Here is a 19379-nt window from a genome sequence, read left to right as displayed (position 1 = left end):
ACCGAGCGATTCTGTGATTCTGTGATTCTAGAAATACCCAAGTCAAATCCTTTTAAAACCAACCAACAAACCTCTGAATAGCAGGAACTATGTATCCAGGGTAAGAATGACAAGTAACTCACTAGCTCCTGGAAGAAATAAATCACTCTACAGGACAGCCTCCATACCGTAAAGCTTCAGCTAAAAGTCACGCAAGAAATGAATGACTCAGAGCCACCGTTCTGCTGACAGCTCTGACACCTATTTGGGGTGTGATTTCAGCTGGCAGCGCTCTTTTCTCCCTGTTTCTGTTCTCTCTACCTGTAACACAGGGTAATTGCTTAACTTTCCGGAACACTTGCAGGCTATTTCACAAATAGGTATAAAACTATGTCAAAATCCTGAAAGAAAATGGTAACAAAAGCATAGAGCAAACAGTGTTGCTTTGTAAACACGCGTTCCCTACTTTCTGGCCCATTTTTTGTAGCTTCTAAAGATGTTTGGAGAAAGCAGCAAAAGCAGTAGAGAACTATGAAGCAGGCAGGGGAAAACCTACTAAACCAGTGCCTTGGGAGGGGACACTGCTGTCACAGAAGAGCTACACTTTCTGAAAAGGTCACTTGGCCACAGCTCCCAGGCTTCCTTGGTGAAACATCACAGCTGACGTAGAGGGATGGCCAGCTCTGTGCTCTTTTTAAAAAAAGGTGAAACTCAGCTACTTACTTATGAAGTAGTAAGCGAGATACTTAGGAAATCATAGAATCATTTGGTTGGAAAAGACCCCTAAGATCTTTGAGTCCAAATTCCCTCTGTATCGCTGCTGCCTGTGGGGCTGAACTGTCGCGCCTGCTCCCCAGGGCTCGGTGGGATGCTCCTGCCAAAGCAGGTAAAGCAGGCCAAAAACCAGACTGGAAATGACCCAGAAATGGGTGCAAAACACTTAGAGTGCGAGGGAGCATCCTGCTGGGGAATTTTAAGCAGAGGAAATAATGGAGCATATCCTGAGGTCCTCAGTGCCCTAAGTTTGTTAATTCTCAGTTCCTAGGGAAGAGCCTCACTAAAAATAGCCTGCAGTTTTGAAAGGTTTGAAGCAAACATGTGTTATTGATCTGGACAAGATTGTCTTTGGTCTGGGATTAACCAAAACCAGGTTCCTTTCAACAATGTCCAGATGCATAATTAAAATACACTGCTTGATCACAGAGTTTGCAAAAAGAGAGTTCGTGTGACTTTGGGTGACTCTGCCTATGAAAAGGAAGTAGAGTCTTTGTATCTGGCAATTGAAAACTGTTGTGAAACAGTCACATTTTAATCTTCAAGAGACATATCAGTGTAATGCCAATTTTGAGTTTGCAGCAGTGCTTATCCTAAAGGTGAAGTCAGGAAAAGCTGCAAGAACTTATTCCTCTTGCTCCAGTCAAGCAGCTATGTAAGCAAAGCAGACCCACGGGGGAAAAAAGGGGATTATTAAAGTAAAATATATAACTATGCACTGGAACATTGGAGAGTATCATTAAAAATGAAAGAAATTTGAAAAGGAATATGGCGAGACTGCAGGAAAAATCTCCCAATGCCAAATAAGAGTTAAAATTAATTCTGATTTAGGACTTTCTTGTTTCCCCTTAAAAAGGACAGAAGAGAGGGAGATTAAAGCACTGCATCCAAAATATCTATTATTTTTAATCTAAGTTTATTATAAATTTTAATTTGTAGCCTTAGAAGGCAGAAAAAAAGAGGATAAGAGTTGCCAGTGAAGTTATAGATCATAGAAGAATTAATGAAAGTATCAGTGCTGCGCAGGAAAGAAGACAGACTGGTTTTGTGACAAAGCTTTGACCAGTATGAAAGGTGCAATGTGCGTATGTTCAGTAACAAATGATACCATTTTCCTAGCCACAGCCACCACGCATGTGTGTGCTATGCAGCAGATAAAGGGTTTGCGTAAGAAGCAGGAAGAGTTTACACAGGCAAAAGGTTCACTGAATTTGCATCATACATTTTCAGCAGCTCCCATCAAACAGAAGCAAGTATAAGAACTGTGAAACAAATAATTGGAAGCTCTTCGGGTCAATTATGTCTGGGGCAAGATGAAAGCCAACTGGTAAAATCCTGAGTTTTCCAGTCGCTTTACTGCTGAAGGAGCCAGGCTGTTGCCTGGAGATGACCAAGGGAATATGGGCAACGTCCACACAGATGGTCTTGGCCTGCTGCATTAGCAAGATTTGGCAGCACAGCTCATGGCCAGAGAGATGAAAATTGCTTACCCTGCAAGTGGTAAGACGGGCAGAAGTTCCCAGGAAGGGGAACCACTGGCCAACTGTGTCAGCGAATGCCTGCCAGGCTGTTGTGAAAGCCACCTATGAGGTTGCCATGCTGCTGACTCCCGCACCAGCGCTGGTCATGCAGGCAGGGAAACAGGCTCAGATTTTGAAACATCAGAATGTCTCACCCCTTGGAAATACAGATTTCATTCAAGACTGTTCAAGGCAAAGACATTACGAAGCCAGTGAGTAGAGCACTGTTCTTTCAGCAATTTGTGTTGCAACAGACGCCTTGTGGCTCACATCCACATGAGCGTGCAGCTGTGTGGCATGGCTGGGAGCAGGCCAGCCTCAGGCAACATTGCAGATGCACAAGGGGAAGCCAATCTTCAGCTATCATTTCTTGCATTTTCAGCCTTTCTGAGAAGCTGGGATAGTCTGGTAAACTGCCTTGCCAGAATGGTGTGATTAGATGGTCATGAAAAGCTCAAGAGTGTGTTCACCAAGGCAAAAAATACGCCTTATCTTATTTAAGTAGTTCACCACGAGCTTCCTTCTATGTCTTTTAAAATTTTTTTAACCTCTTCTGAAACAGTTCTCCAAATTTCTTTCCCCTTAGGCTGTACAGAGAGGTTGACATCACTGCTGTAAGCATAAATCAGTGTTCCATTTGTACAAACCAGAGTCATATGAAAAATACTAGACGCATTTTATGCTGTCCTTTATATACAGCCTACATTCTGGAAAAGCATCAGTAGTTGTCTGCAGTAAAATTACCACTACGTCAGTAGTAGGCCAATAGAGTTTGAAAACATTTTTGTCTGTCTTTTACCATAAAGACTCATCAGTTAATATTCAGGCTGTCAGAGTCAGAGAACCACATGCAGCCTGCAAGACTATTCCACACAATCCTGCTACTACCTAGTGGTGTTACAGGCTCTTTACATATGTGCTTAAAAAAACCTACAAATTATTTCAATAAGAAAAATCCTGGTGCATCTGTTTCAAAGTTTTATTTAGGCTGCAGCTAGAAATCCTCAGAGAGGCCTTCCTGAACATTCTTTTAAGATCACTCTGCAACCCAATGCATGGCTCGCTCTCAGAAATTTCTGGTGCTAGTCTACATCTCAGGTGAAGAGAAGGACCTCTTGCACAAGGTCCTGGCCTCTGAGGCCAAGTGCAGGAACTGGCTCTGAGAGGTTGCTGTCAGAACAGTGTGACAAGCGATGTCCCTTTCTAGTGACCTGCCCTTCAAAGCTTTGTAAGTGATAATTGCTGATCCGTGTCATCTCAGAAGTGATTTACTTAGGTTGTAACACATTTAGAGCTGCTCACTAGTTCATTAAGATTTTTAAGCCTTACATTTCTGAAAACACAATATTCATTTAAAATGAACACAACATCCCTAACTCCCTAACTAATAAAAAGGACTGCCATAAAACCATATGTGCTTTCCTCTCCACATCCTGGGTTCTCCTTTCATATCACTTCTCATTGATGTTCGTTTCACACTTGAATTTTACACACTATTTTCAAAGCTACATGTTTTTATTTTCTGCCCAGTTATTCATCTCTCCAGACCACAATCTGGGATCCAGAAAGCTTTCCACATCTACAAAGCTTTTGCCCCACTGAATTCTGAAGGACAAATTACCCAAAGAGTTCAGAAATATTAGAAAGTCTATAGCTACACTGGACCAACAGTTATAGTAAAAACAGCTCCTACATTGAATCTATGATACATAAAAATCTGTATTTGATATATTGAACACCTTTATAACAATATTTGATATGTAATAGAACATAGAATAGAATAGTTCAGTTGGAACAGCCCTTCAATGATCATCTGGTCGAACTGCATAACCACTTCAGACCACTTTAACCAAAAGTTAAAGCATGTCACTAAGGGCATTGCACAAATGCATCTTAAACACTCACAGGCTTGGGGCACCGACCACCTCTCTAGGAAGCCTGTCCCAGTGTTTGATCACCATCTCAGTAAATGTTTCCCAAAACTAATCTTATATTTCTTTATATAGCAATAGTTCTATAAAACAATTATATAATAGTCTTATAGTGAATTTTTGGTATAAATCATTAATGTTTTATTAAATCTTTTTAAAGCTTTCTCGTCTTTCCTCATGAATTGTAACAAGTTAGTTTTAATAGAGTACAACAGTCTGCAAACTCTAATGCATACTGAAAACCCCAAAAGGTTGGTGAAACAATAACCTACCAGAAATGCCTTCATTAACTATTAGTAACATGAATTACAACTTGCAAAATCACAATTTTTACTTTATTTTCTCCCTGGATATCTAATGCTGGTAAGTGCCTGAGGCAAAACACTGGGCTCCAGACACAGGCTTTGACACACAAATCACTCTGGGGTCTCACTTTGCAGATTTCATTTATGACATGGGATAACTTGTATATTTTGAAACAATCACCTAGGTTAATAAATCAGATACCTGAATCATCATTTGATTAGATTTAATTTACTTCGCAGCAATTTACATAAGAATTTGAAACCAAAGATAGTCCCTTGAGGTTAAGAGAAGTCTGACCAATTGACCTAACTTAAGAAGTAAAAATAACACATTTATTATCACAGAAGGAACCTCATAAGCACAAACTCACAAACTTGTACTTACACTTTCAACTCACAGCTGCTCAAATCAAAAGCATCCTTTCCACCAAGGAAAGCAGCTGCGTGCCACTGCCATCTAAGCAGGTCACCAGCAGTATCTAAGAATTAAACCCAACTTCACATATTCCTTTTGAAACCTCTTTTATCTATTCCCTCCTGTGACCTATGATTTGTCTATTCCCTCCAGTGACCTGTTTTACTCAGACTAAAACTTCTTTGAAAATTAAATTATTTTTTAATGCAAAATAACCTTAGGATAAAGTTGCTGAGTCTAAGCTTCAGACCATAAACCCCAATAATTTTGAGCATATTTCTTAAAATTTACCTGAGCAGAGAAGTCAATTAGCTTTGGAAGCAACAATTTACTTCCTTCATCACTCTTCAGAAAATCCAGCAAACTTCCTGTTACAACAGAAAAAGAGTAAGTCATTGCAGTTATTACCAACATTTCACGCCAAGTTCCAAATTTTCTGGATCATAAAATTTTTTACAGTGAAGTTTTTCAATGAATTTTCAAGTTGACTGCAGTAAAGCAGCCTCTTTACGTGATTTAACAACAGTAACATCCAAGTCACCATGTCAGGCATCCAAGTTTTGCCATTTTCCTCACTGTAGGAAACTCCCACCAGACCATACCTAAGCTCAGTGATATTGAGTTTGATAAATACCCTACTCTGTGGGAATATCAGGAAACTTGTCTAGAGGAATCACACAGATCAATCCTTTCCAAGTCACAAAGAATAAGTGGCTCAACACTTGTTTATGCAGTTATCAGCAGAACTGCTTGAAAACAGAACGAAACAAGAAAAACTATTGCCCAAGACAAGGAAACTTCTACTTATTTTGAGTAGTAATGTTCTGATAAAGGTTGACCTTTTCTAGTAGTGCGGCCATTCTTGCAGGGCCACTCATCACTCACCTTATTACACATGTATTTATCAATTTAAGGGCCACATAAGGCAATTTTGAATGTTTGTTTTAATTGCCTTGCTATGACACCAGACACAAAATTTAGGTAGGGAGCTCAAAGGAATCAGAGCTATTTCGGGGGTTATGCACTGCATCTGAAACAATGAAAAATACTACATTTAAGAAAACTGTAAAAATAGTTTCTTTCACAAGTGCAGCAGTGACTCAGCCCTCCTCTAGGATAACGACTCCACTTTGTATCAGATTATTCAAAAGACTAATGCTAAAATCCCAAGTTTTCCTTTTTCATCCCTTCCTTTTTAAAGAAAGGAGACTGATTTATGGGAAGCAGAAGAGTTTACTAAAACATTGCTTGCAGAACCAATGTTGTCCTCACCTTTAGCCATGAATTCTGTTATAATATAAATAGGTTCTTCTTTGGTCACGACAGCATAAAGCCGAACGAGCTTATCATGCTGAAGCGTTTTCATGAGGTTGGCTTCCTCCAGGAAGGCTTGCACCGACATCGTTCCAGGCTTCAGAGTCTTCACGGCCACTTTCGTGCTGTTGTGATAGTAACCTAAAAAGAGGGAATGCGATCAGTGCACTTGAAGTCCTCACTAGTAGGAATTTGTAAAGCAGGTGAAGTTGGATTCCAGTAACAGCCAAGAGCCTGAGAGCAAGTGCCAGATGGAGCACAAATATTTACGCTGGAATTCCTTTTTATTTTGCAACTGATACAACATTGCAGTGAAAAATAACCCATTCCCTATTTTTAGAAATCAGTTATCTCAAATAAAAGTAAGCAAATTATCTTACTCCATAGCATGTTTTCATTTACAAGTAGCCCATAAAATATTCAAACAGTCAGGAGGTGTTCTAACAAATGTCCACATAAATTGTCTCAGGATCTAATATTGTCCACGGGTTGCTTGTAAGATTCTGAACCATCGTTAAATACCATGATTATAACCATTTTATGCATGCCAGTCTCATGCTTCTAATTCTTCCTGTAACCTTCAGTGCTCAAAAGGGAGCATTACGGGAAAGCGCAGTCAAATGAAGGTTCTCATGACCAACAGAGATACGCTGCCAGGACTGCAATCCTCCAGCGCTCAGAGCAAGATTTAAAACGTGATAACTTCTTATCACATATCCCATGCCAAGAGCAGAAGAGACTGTGGTTGTTTCATTTCGCTGTTTATCAAACCTTCTAATGTAATATTTTAATTACATAAAAAGCAAATGACAGTAAAGAAAAAAGCAGTGAATTATTTTCTGCTTTAAAGTTTTCCAAACATAAAATAAATGTTAAAATAGCATTTAAAAAAACAGAGTAGCAAGCACTGACCCTAAAGTTTATCTTGAGAAGTCACTTAATTTGAAAAATAAAAGAAATAAAAGGAAAAAAAGAGAGAGAGAAGGAGAGAGGGATATAATGTAACTCTTGTCCTCTACCATACCCATTTCAGCATTGCAAAAATATTTCTCAGAAGTAAAACTTTCATGACTCAAAGAAATAGCTTCATTTCCTTATACAGCAACAATCCAGACAGTATTACCACAATGGATACACCTATATCAGAGTCCACAATTTCTTTATACTATTTACCATCCTAAGACAGAAATCAATTGTAAAGCAAGGAACTCATTTTCAGATCTTACGGGATTAACCTAACCACTGCATTTTCTATCATCTTTTTTTAAAAAGAAGGATCATTCCCTGAGAAAAACCACTATATCTGTCACAAAATATTCACCTGCATGATTATTGAATATATTTTTCCAAACATGGTCACATCAAAGCATAACAAGGTATGTCCTTAAGTGATCTAATAATTAGAAATTACAACTACGGGTCAAATCTGCTGTTAATGCTCAGGTATACAATTTGTATCTATCAGAAAAATAAATGTCAAATATGTTTCTTTCTGCTTAAGAAGCAGAAAGCTTATTTGTATTGTTTCTACTATACCATCCCATACACTAAAGCAGAGCAACAGTTCCACCCCTACTTTGCTGAATACTCTACAGTACATACTAATTAGTACCATTATTTCTGTAAAGCTATTGTGACCAGTACACTTAACATTAACAACACAACAGTATTTTACATTCACATATCCATCACTCCAGGGTTCTACCTACAGAAACCTTACATTACTACAACACCTCACCCATATGGTGAGATGGTCTACCCTGACCCTCTGGTGGTAACACACAAAGCAAATGAGCTGACAAGAGCACTAGGGATAATTGATCCTGATCTCTCTCACATTCATTTATTTCATCAGGTATTGGGAGGGATGGGACACCAAAACACTGAGGAAAGGTGGTCATGAACTCTATGAGCACACACAACAGTGTCTGTAAAAAATGGACCCTTGACGGTTTGGCAAAACTGGAATTTGTCATCTCTCTCGCTCACCCGTTATTAGTGAAACCAGCGTTAGCTTGATTTGGGCTGAGGACCGTATCAGATCTGGAGAAGGCAGCATCATCTTTTTAGCATGCATCTGTACCACCCCAGTTCAACAAAGTTCTTGTCCTCGTGTTGGTTCACTTTCATTACAGTGGGAACCTCTGTGGAACTTCCATAAAGCTCATCTGCTTTGCAGGCACACTCCTGCTGCACAGGTAAGAAACTGTAGCCTTTGGGCAGGCCGAGAGAAAATTAGTGACCTCAAGGCGTTTCAGCTGGTGACAGCAAATTTAATGTTCAATCTGCATCACAAAAGGATACCAGTGATACACAGGGAGCTGTGGCAAGGGGTGGCTACACCACCGTGTCACCCCTGCTTTGCACAGCACCTGGGGCTCTGAACCCTTCACTAACTAACATCTGCCTTGGCTGAACTGAACCTGGCACCAGATATGAATCCCAGCACTTGCTGTGCCACAGTATTCCTTGCCGTATGATACGAATGTATATACAGTTAGTTTGCTGCCCAGACATGAGTTCAAAACGATGGGTAAGCAATGAAATTCTTGCTTACATCTGGAACATCTGACATGAAATTCAGATTCCTGGCGAGTAATATTCAGCTCTATTTCTGATACTAATGAGATGTACCAGTAAGTTTTCTCGATTCCTTTTAGGTGCTTTTTATTTTAATAACAGAATTTCTACAGTATGATTTACTCTGATTTTCCTAACAGCTGCATAAGAAAATACACATCCCACATGCATATTACTTATATTGTAATTTGGGGGTTACCAACTGATAGAATTTTTTACACCTGAGATGCAAGCAAAATGCGTCTCATTAATAAAATACACTATAATGGCTCCATTTGGCTTGCTAACTTTTCTCTTAGCCCTGCTTGAGAATTCTCTTCATGGATTATTAATACCACAGAGCATTCTGATTCACATCATATCAGTGCACACTAGGAACAAAAATGCATAAAACATAGACCCCGCTCTTGCAGTGCTATGCTGGTTCATTGCATCACTAAAGAAGCTGCCCAGATGCACTGAACTCCATGGTCAAAAAAACCTTACATACCATGGCAGGAAGCACGTCTCTCTGCAGTTTAGACCTCTGTTAAAAATTAAATGTGAGGTATGCAAAGGTACACAAGTCTGAGGAATGTGATGGTGTCTTATACAGACAGCCATGTTCTTCTCTACATGGTACAACAGAATCCTCCAAATATGTTAGTGGTTCAGGTATTTATTCTGGAGTTGATTATGATTATTTTGACAGAGTAGTATCTTGGACAGCCAGGTTGCCCCCAGACTGAGGGGTAATCAGAGTAATTATGGGCTTAATCAGGCCAAGCTGTGATATGAATTTATTACAGACAATAACAAGGTTAAGCCTACCATTTCTGACCAGATCCCTGGGACTGAAGATGAACAATTCTGTGAACAAGCCTAGAGGATACAGCTTTCTCCTGCCTCTGCTTTCACAGTAATTCCCTGCAAGATTATACTGGGAACAACTTCTCTGAGCTACGGAGGCATGACACTGCTAGGAGCCAAATAATGTCTCAAGCCATTACGATTGCAGGAGGTACTGGGGAAGAGACTGAGGAACAGCAGCTTCTCTGCATCCTATGGCATGTCAGCACATCAATCCTCCTTTACCAACTCCAGCCATCACTCCGCTGAAGAGCAGAGGAATGCAACAGTAGCTCCATCTCTAGCTCATCTCCAGACAGCCCATTAAAATGTGAAGGCAGAAAGCACAGGCTGCAGCTTTCTAACCAGTCCATAAAATGTGAACACAACTCTGCCATGCTGTGTTCATCTGTCATATCAGCACAGCTGATGCCTAAAACAACCACATAAACACTATCTTGGTAGCCTAAAAACAGAAAGTCTTTATAAAATGCATAAAATTACATGTAGCTGTAACGAAGAAAGAAATTAAATGCACTCGCAGGGGTAGATAATACTGGGAAATTGATAGTCCTTTATAGCAAGTCTTCTCTACGTAAAAGAAAGTCTCCAGAGTTGGAGGACATTCACCTGCCCACTGGTAAGTGGCGCAGTCTGCACAAGCCACACAGGAGCAGAGCTGAGTGTTTGAGGGATATGGGAGATTTGCTTTTTGTTCCCAGTGTTTTCTTATTGCTCCCATAGCGCAAGCTAACTCCCTCCAAAATGTGCAAGAGGAAGATGTTGACTTGGAAGCCCAAAGAGTACTCATGAACTTTGGAGGGTATCTGGTCTGACCCCCCTGATCAAGCAGGGCCATCTAAAACCAATTGTCCAGGACTGTGTCCAGACAGCTTCTGAATATCTCCAAGGATGGAGACTCCACCACTTCTCTGGACAATCTGTGCCACTGCTTGATCAGTCACACAATGAAAAAAGTGTTTCTTGATGTTCAGAGGGAACCTTCTGTGTTCCAGTTTGTGCCCATTGTCTCTGGTCCTGTCACTGGGCACCACTGAGAAGAGCCTGGCTCCGTTTTCTTTGCACCCTCTCTTCAGGTATTTACGTACACTGATGAGATTCCCCCTGAGCCTGCTCTTCTTCAGGCTGAATAGTCTCAGTACTCTCAGGCTTTCCTCAGGTGACAGATGCTCCAGTCCCTTCATCATCTTCACGGCCCTTTGCTGGACTCTCTCCAGTAGCTCTGTATCTCTCTACTGGAGAGCCCAGTTCCTCTGAATGGGACACTATTCCCTCTGAGACCACAATTCTAAGAATCTTTATCAAGAATAAATTAATTTAGGAATTAAAACCATGGAAGAATATTTCTCTGTGACTCACACCATGGCCAAAAAATAATTTTGTTCTATATGAGGAGAGAGTATAACAACCAGCTCTCTAATCAGGAGAGATAACAACGAGGTTATTTCTCAATACCTCCACATAACTCCTGATGCCTCTGGTTGATCATTACAATACAGTGTTTGCTGATAGCCTGCACCGCGCAGCTGACCTAGGACGTCTTTTCCAGCTTGAACTTCCTTGGTTCTAAGATTAACCACGTTCCTCAGACCAGAAGACCTGCACCATGCAAATCAGCTTTCGCTTCAGAAAGGAAGCAGAGAAGAGGAAACACAGCGATCGCTTTCACAGTACATTAATTTTTCTCACAGTGCAGCAATTCAGACGCAGGGGTTGGGCCTGGTTTAGATGTTAAAATAATGACACAAACAAGAGGAAACATCTTGAAGCAGAAACACCCTTTTAAAATTTTATGCCTTTGTGTGCATATGTGCAGAAGTAGTCACTTCCCAAAATGACCTACAGTTTCAAGCAGGTGATTACCTTCTGCCACAGAGTCTTTCATAGTGTTTCAGTGTCAGTTAAACATTTCTTGCACTGGTTTACTAGACAGGAAAAAAAACTGCACAATGGCTGACGCTTGTCTTAACTAGTATGTAAATTGTCACTCATGCGTATCATAGCTAGAGGGTTTCTTCAGCTTTTTCTTTAGAAGGCAGATGAAAAGCTCAATTTGACTATACTGTGTTATATTATAGAGATGCGTTGCTTGCATTTTTTTACATTATTTATATCACAGGATTGCACCCATGACTGAATTAGAGCCTTCTGATACACACAACTGTAGTTGTGTGTGGAATTTGCCACTCAAACAGCACCATTCTGGGCTTCACTTTTCTAAATGAGAGCATCTCTTCAAAGCAATGACAGTCCCGCTGGCCTGCCACACTCCTGTGGGTCATCAGAGACCCCTTCATAGCTTTGTGTCTTCTAATAAGTTTTGGGATACACTTTTAAGTTGCTCAGAAATGCCCTGCCTATAGAATCTTGTTTTTTAAAAGATCTATTATTATCATAGTAATTGTATTACTATTTAACTATAACCTCCAAAAAGGAGGGTCAGGGAATGCTTGAAACAATGATCTGGCCTGAAAAAAACCCCACCGTAATGAAGACTGCAGGAGAAAGGTATAGTTTACCTCAAATGAGAAGGTAACTAGTAACGAGTGTGTAAGTAATGAATGGCACACAGAACATACAATAAGGAACCCAAAAGACTACTCAGATCCCTGAACAGACAGCATTTCAAAAGCACAAGGACTAAATACTATTGCAGAATGTGATTAGACAGTGGTCATAGCCCCTTGCCACAGGAAGTCACCAAAACTGAGAAAATAAGATAAAGTAAACAGAGCTAATTACGGTTATAATAATTAACACTATAATTTGTTTTGCTGGGTATGTATTAACATTTACAACTTGCAAGTCTTATGACACTTTCGCTATTGGGGACTTGCATGATAGTTCAAGGCAGGAGGTGATCAAGCTCTAATTTTCTTATTACATAAGTTGGCATACTGCTCAGCAGTAATCTAGCAGGCAATACTTTTGGAAATAAAACTGTTTTGGAAATGAAACTGTTTTTCACCCAGTACGGCAGTCCCGTGCATTATATTGCAGACTCTTTTTTACCAAGAGACAATGAAAACTCTATGTATAATTCACTTAAAAACATTATTTCTTTCTATTTCAGGCTCTTTACCACTTTCTGATTTGAAACAAAGTTCTGAGCTGTCCCCTGATTTTGAGACTCAGGAGTTGTATTTTACTATAACCTTCTACTTCTCCCATAAAACACAACTGAAAAACCCCTCACTGTCTTCTGTGTGCTAAATTACAGTGCTGACTCATTTTTTTTTTCCTTTAAAAGACAGCAAAGGATTTGTTCCGTGATATCAGATATCTTTCCCCCATCTCTCCTCACAAGAAGGTACATTCTGGGCCTGACTGCACTGGTTTGCAAGCATATTGGACCAGGCTCATGTCCACCATTATTCTTCTTTCAGCAGATCTAAATACTCTTCCCAAGGGAGTAAACTTACCCATCCAGACTTCTCCAAACTGACCAGCTCCGAGTTTCTTCACTAATTTAATGGATTCCCGTGGAATCTCCCATGCATCTTTATCCCATGGTTTCTGAGGCTTGGGACTAATACAAGATTTTTCCAACTTTCTGCATAAGCCATCTGATTGCTCTGATTTTCAAAGGAAAAACGAAATAAAAAATCCATTACATTTCTATGCCTCATGACTTGAGACAAACATTACTTAATTACAGGTGTGCACTAACCAGCTCAAAATAATTTTCAAAATAATCAGGACTTTTGATAAAAATGTAATCTTTTTGGTGCTTTCATATAACTCTGAACTGAAATTTGGTATTCAGAGGCAAGTTCAATAAAGAAGTGTCACATGCATCTGGTTACCATCATACTATTAAGGTTTTTTTAGTACAATTCATATCAACTAAATAAAATATAAGATCTGTTTACTGACAGTATGTTGATGAAGATGCACACTGGAATCAGGCTTAGACCCTGTAGTCTGAATTTGTCATTAAATTTTCTTGTAGCATTGTTTCAGACACATGTGCATGCAAGCATAAGTAGGTCACCATTGCTTTTTTTCTCCAGACACTGGCCAGCTACAACTTTAATCCAAATGTAGAATAATTTTCAGATTTTCCAGCTGTGCCAAAGAATTACCACACATGTCTAACAACTCAGAGAATCCTCATGGCCAAGTCCTCAGCATAGCTTTGAAAAGTCACTATGTGATTCTCTGTCCTACGGTTTTTATCTTCGCTGTCTTCCTAGTTACAAGACTAAACCCCATGTATTTTGGAGCTATTCACCAGGAGGTTACACAGAATTATAAGTCACTTTTGTAGCTAAAACTTAAGTAGAAATTTGTCTGCCACTCCCCCCCTTTTTTTCCCCATAATTAGTGTATGCATTCTATGTGGGTGCAATTTTCCTTCTTTGAAATCAATGGACTTTTACTTCCTTCAAAACATGATTCACAACAAACAAACAATTTTATAGGAGAAATAAAAACATTTCCACACCCAACACCACAAGAAGTCATTCATGAGTCCATATGTATTTATGCTAATATTGTGAATACGAATTTACTTTCAAATACAGAATTTATTTATTTACAATGCAGTCAATTCTTACTGTAGTTTCAGATCATCATAACCGTGATGAGGCGTTTTATAAAGCTATTCTATATTTCACAATGGTATGCCACAGAGCAAGCAGTGTTAGGTCTCATTATGATAACAATGTCACTTGGGCTGCAACCAGTTTTACTTTATCTTTGATAACACACATGCTTGGGTTATTTAAGGGGGAAAAAAAAAAGATTAAAAGGTATGAAACAAAACATGAAAGCATATCTTTTCCTTCACAGGAAATAATGGCTGTGTTCTATTAAGTAATCCACTAACTGACTTAACTTACTTTGATAATGTTTGATCATATCATTGATGTTGGGAAAAGTTATTCTTGGAGAGATGTAAAATCCTCCATTGTCTAGACTCCTAATTTTGTAGTGCTTAATAACATCGCCGTGCTGTGGATCATAGTCTCTTATGGAGAGAGAATAGCTGCCTGTGGATAAAGAAAGAATGGTCATTAACAGAAAGCAAAAGTGTGCAGTGTCCACACATATACAGTTGAACCTAGCAAAGTCACCTTCTTGTCTGTTTTGCTTTTTACTCCCTTATTTCCTCAAAAAGCATTTTGCAATCCACAGGAGGAAGTTAGCCAACAGCTGGTCCTGAACTGGTCACCAAAATGCTTACAGCCACATTTTCTTTTTCAGTCATATTCAACAAACTCAGGAGTCCCATAAGCCAGGCAGCTCCGCATCCAATGCCCACTTCTGCAGAAAGTCCCCCAGCCCAAGTGGAACTGGCTGGGAAAGCAAGGCCAGGGCTGTCCTACTCCTCAGGCAGAAGCTGAAATTCAGAGATCAGCTTTTCTGAAAAGAAAAACCTTTTTTTCTGAAAAGGCTGGGAGTCATGGGCCAGCTAGCAAAAGGATAGCTTGGAGATGGCTTGAGGCACATGGGATAGAAGGCAGATCTGTAAGGCCTAGGGAGCCTAACCTCAGCTGGGATTTAGGATGGGGCAGCAGAGCACCTACCCTAAACTACAGAGCTCTTCGTTTCTTCCACTCACACAACTCATCATCCCTTTTCAAAGGATAAGGAACCACCTCAGCCCCTTCTCTCACCCCACACCCAGATGACATGACAGAAGGGGGTAAAAATATATTTTGAGGATACTTTGCCTTACTCTCAGTAACCTGTGTTGAACTTGGGAGTATTATTTGAGAGCTTCATGGAGGAGTTGTCATTTAAGAGTTCAAAAATAGGCCCATTATAGAGAGCTACCTAATCAAGAATTTCCAGTGTTAGGTCCAGAAAAACTACCCTGTGGAGAGGGCAGACGTATGATCCACTACAGAGTTTCACATGTCTTCCTCTGGAAGAGGTAGTGTTAAGTATCCATGGAGTATCCAGACAGGCTGCTGTCAGAGTTCAGATGCTGGGAGAGAACCTCCTAAGCTCTTCTCAAAGTCCCAGCTGAGGAGTCTAGAGACCCCACTAAGCTTTTCAGTACAAAATGTTCTGCCTGTAGAAGAAATCTTTACCAAAAAGCTCTTTGAAAAAATCACACTGCAATGCAGAAGTGTAAACCCTCATTCTGCACTACCTACATTTTTAAACTTGTAGTGATGGATACAGACCCAATAATGGAAGACTATAAAAGGCAGCATCTACTCTTTAGAGTGACAAGCGTCCTTCAGTAAAGGAATCACAACTGTTAGGAAGGAAAAAGGTATCTCACTCCTGCTTCTTGTCAGTGTAATCACACACACATACACACAGATTTTGGTTTGGAATTTTTTTGCCTCAACTTTGGCTGTTAACCTGTAACTCTCCTTTCTCTTTTCCTGGTGATTTTCTCAGCCTTCTCACTCCTTCAGAACTGCAGAAAATTCACAAAAATAGGACACACTAGGACGACTACACACTCAGTGCCACTTGATGCCAGTTTTTGTGAAGACAGACTGTATGTTTTTTAACTCAACCATCAATTCCAAAGCAACCCACCTCAATGCCTACCTTTTAATGTTTCACTTTCCCTGATAAGGAAAGCACCAGGACTATTTCCAGGAGCCAGGAGTTGTCTTTCGGCATCTTTTCGGGTTATGTCTTTGAAGAACCATCTGAAAAATATTTCAAAGAGTTAGAACAAATTCTCTTCCCCACCCACAAAAGATACACCACCACGGTGGTGGAGTTGTATGCCAGTATTTAGTGCCTAGAGGTACTTACTCTTCTGTTTCCAGGGTGTTTACTTTTGCTACATAGTTGCTGGGAATGAAGCCTTCCTTCCTTGTTGTGAGAGATTTTGCTCTCCACCATTCTCCCAGCCTGAAAAACAGAAACAATGGTAGTATTCATAGGAAAGGAAAATTGTAAAATGTTATTTGGGTTCCACTGTGCTGGAGACAGAAGCATCATCTTTCCTCTGAACCCAAGGCCCCTGAGAAGCCATAGGCTCCAACAGATCAATGTTTGGTTGCTGTTACTGAGGGCAGCTGCCAAGTACATGTGCATTTGTATTTTCACATAAAAAGGAGCTCTCTTACCATTAATATACTAATTTTGTGAGTAGGATATTAAAAAAAATACAAATATAATTAGATGAGCAGAAAGAAAAACAAGACAATCACTACTGCCATACTCACTCCTCAATGACTTTCAATTTTTCTCCTTTTTTGAAGGACAAGTCATCTTCATGAATGCCATCATAGGGATACAAAGCTACCACAATGACTCCATGCTCCTCTGTTTCTACAAAGATAGAAAGCCAATGGCAGATTTGAATTATTTTGGAGGCTGACATGGGCATGGGCTTACACAGCAGTAAGATTCCTACAAAAACGTACCTTCATTGACAAACCTCTGTCCTGGTAAGAGCTGTGCTTCTGGATTTGCCTACAACAAAATATATCTTTAATTAAGCAGCTTTAGATCTTTGTGTCAATCTTACATTACAATTATGTATTATTCAGTTGCTTTAGTATCATCTCATAGGTCTTAAATTAAAAGGAAATGCTCCAGTCTTTCCCCATCATTCATCAGAAGCAAACTACAACATAAAAAATGTAAGTAAGTCCCCATGAGATATTGAATTGAGCAGCTCAGACCTTGGGAAGGTGTGACACAGGCTGTGGGGAGGAAGCTCACAGCTTTGTGACTTCTGCTGGAGAGGCTTTACACAGGGCACTTTAACAGGACAGTTATTAACACGTAGCTGTCATGCTAAAGGGCTACAAGCACGGTCATGTTGCTCAGAGTGTGCAAGAGTTAAAAAAAGAGTAATTTTAAAAAAGAGTAACAGTAGTTTGTGATGTATATACATTGACTGAGAGCACACCAAGTCCACTAGCAAGAGGGGAGGGGAGGGAAGGGTGTCCTTCACACCTACAGGGAGCACAGGCCCTGAACAAGGGAAGAAGTCAATAAATGTGGCTTCCTCAGCACAGTTGAGAGAAGGCAGGGGCGAAAAGGTACCAGTCAACCTGTGAAATAGCAGACTCACTTGGCACCCAACAGTATGCCCCTTCCCAGCACCTTTCTCTTCCAATGCATAGGTGGAACTGCCATCAGGTTGCTCCTCCTGCAGCACAGCACCGCTCACCTCTCCACTGTGCCCTCCCCTCCCGTCCTTACCTACACCCCTCGTGCAAGGTCAAATAGTGGCCTTCAGTGAGTAAAAGACTGGTAAAGAATCCCCTGTGATTACCTCAGCCTTTTAAAACAGAATAATCAACACCTGGATCCCATAGCTATGAAAAACCCAACACCCATCCATTTATAAATGGTTCTGAGCTGCTTCAGGTTTTCTGAAGCTACCTAGCATTCTCCTGTAGATACAGTTATATCTAGATCAATCATCACCAAGGATTACTGTTTTCATGCCAAAAACTATGACAAACATAAAGTAATTAAGCAACAAAGCATCAATTTCTAATTTTATTTCTTTAAGTACTTATTCATTGAGGATAAACTGCACAACACTAGAAGTGGACTAATGATCAATCCGAATTCTTTCATGCATGTGTTTTGGATTGAAATTTAAGTTATTCCAGTCATGCTTTGATCTTGCTACTGGAATTCTCCCCTGAGACTATCTACTTACTGGCCTTTGCTGTTTATTGGACGTTGGATCCCTCACATAAATAGTTCGTTCAGTTTTACGTACTGGTTGATTCTTCAAATCTAGCCCATCTCCATGCAGATTCTCTTTCCTTTTTGATTTTATACATCCCATATTTCCTGTTGGAATAAAAAATATATTAAACAAAAAACATTATACCATAAAGCAAACTGTTTCCCATGCAATCATCTGGACAATGCAGCAAAACCACGCTTTCTTCACATACACAATAGTTCACAGGGAGAACATATGCTGAAAGCTCTTTTCTGCTGCAAAGGAAAGAAATTACTTTGTGTCTCAATCCACAGATGAAGTAAATATTTCAAGATAGTTATTTACCATTTCAACATTTACAGATTTATCATCTTTTTTCCCCAAGCTCCCCCACTCCAAAATCCTTTACATCTTTCTGATACTTCTGTGCGCTTCAGAATAGATATAAGATAAATATAACCACTGTAGTGACAACTTATTTCTGTATGTTTTAGAGAAAAGGCTGTTTTGGAAGATGTAAGAAAAAAATCCAGTTCAAATGATGAGAACTGCAGCTGGAGTTAGCAACGCCTGTATCTCCCCACTTGGTGTTGCATATGCCAGTCTAAAAGCGAGCTCCGTTTGATTCAGATCCCCCTCTCACATAAGGCTGATGACTTGTGCAGTCCCAGCTCCATGGCTGCTACTGTGACCTTCAGCAATGAATCTCCTTGTTCAAACAGGCCTATTACAGCGGTCTAAAATAGCCGATGTGTGTAGCAGTGGTGGCAAATCACCACACAAGTATTTCTTCTCCAATACAATTTAGAAGGATGATCCTTCTCTCAGGATGTGCATCCATGCTAAATCAGATGAGATACAGCTGTTAGCATCTACATGACTGGAACCTGACTGCTAATCCCATGATGTAATTACCCAGAACTTCAGCAAGCACATATACAACATTATCTCTATATTCCTCCCTCAGAGGATAGTAATTATACTTACTCTTCAAAGAATCCACTATGAAGGCTTTTCAAGCATCTCCTTCCTTCCTCTCTCCCTCCTTTCAGGTCAGTGCTCTAATGCTAGGTTCAGAGTCGCATTTTCCCTCGCGGG

The 19379-nt window shown here is 40.0% G+C and overlaps 1 protein-coding gene across 1 annotated transcript; it reads right to left on the bottom strand.

The window, feature by feature from the left end:
* Positions 1–4988: 4988 nt before the first annotated feature.
* LYN (LYN proto-oncogene, Src family tyrosine kinase) lies at positions 4989–18401 on the bottom strand. The gene is made up of 10 exons (XM_010181776.1): positions 18270–18401; positions 17014–17062; positions 16813–16918; positions 16397–16495; positions 16184–16287; positions 14512–14661; positions 13090–13242; positions 6197–6379; positions 5216–5292; positions 4989–5027 (listed from the first exon to the last, which is right to left on the bottom strand). Exons 1-10 carry the CDS (start codon positions 18399–18401, stop codon positions 4989–4991), a joined length of 1092 nt encoding a protein of 363 aa, XP_010180078.1.
* Between the last annotated feature and the right edge of the window lie 978 nt (positions 18402–19379).

Source organism: Mesitornis unicolor, unplaced genomic scaffold (genome assembly GCF_000695765.1).
Source record: "Mesitornis unicolor isolate BGI_N332 unplaced genomic scaffold, ASM69576v1 scaffold5863, whole genome shotgun sequence".
Lineage (NCBI taxonomy): Eukaryota > Metazoa > Chordata > Aves > Mesitornithiformes > Mesitornithidae > Mesitornis > Mesitornis unicolor.
The sequence above is the reverse complement of the archived record's forward strand: the minus strand, read 5'-3'. Positions and strand labels throughout refer to the sequence as shown.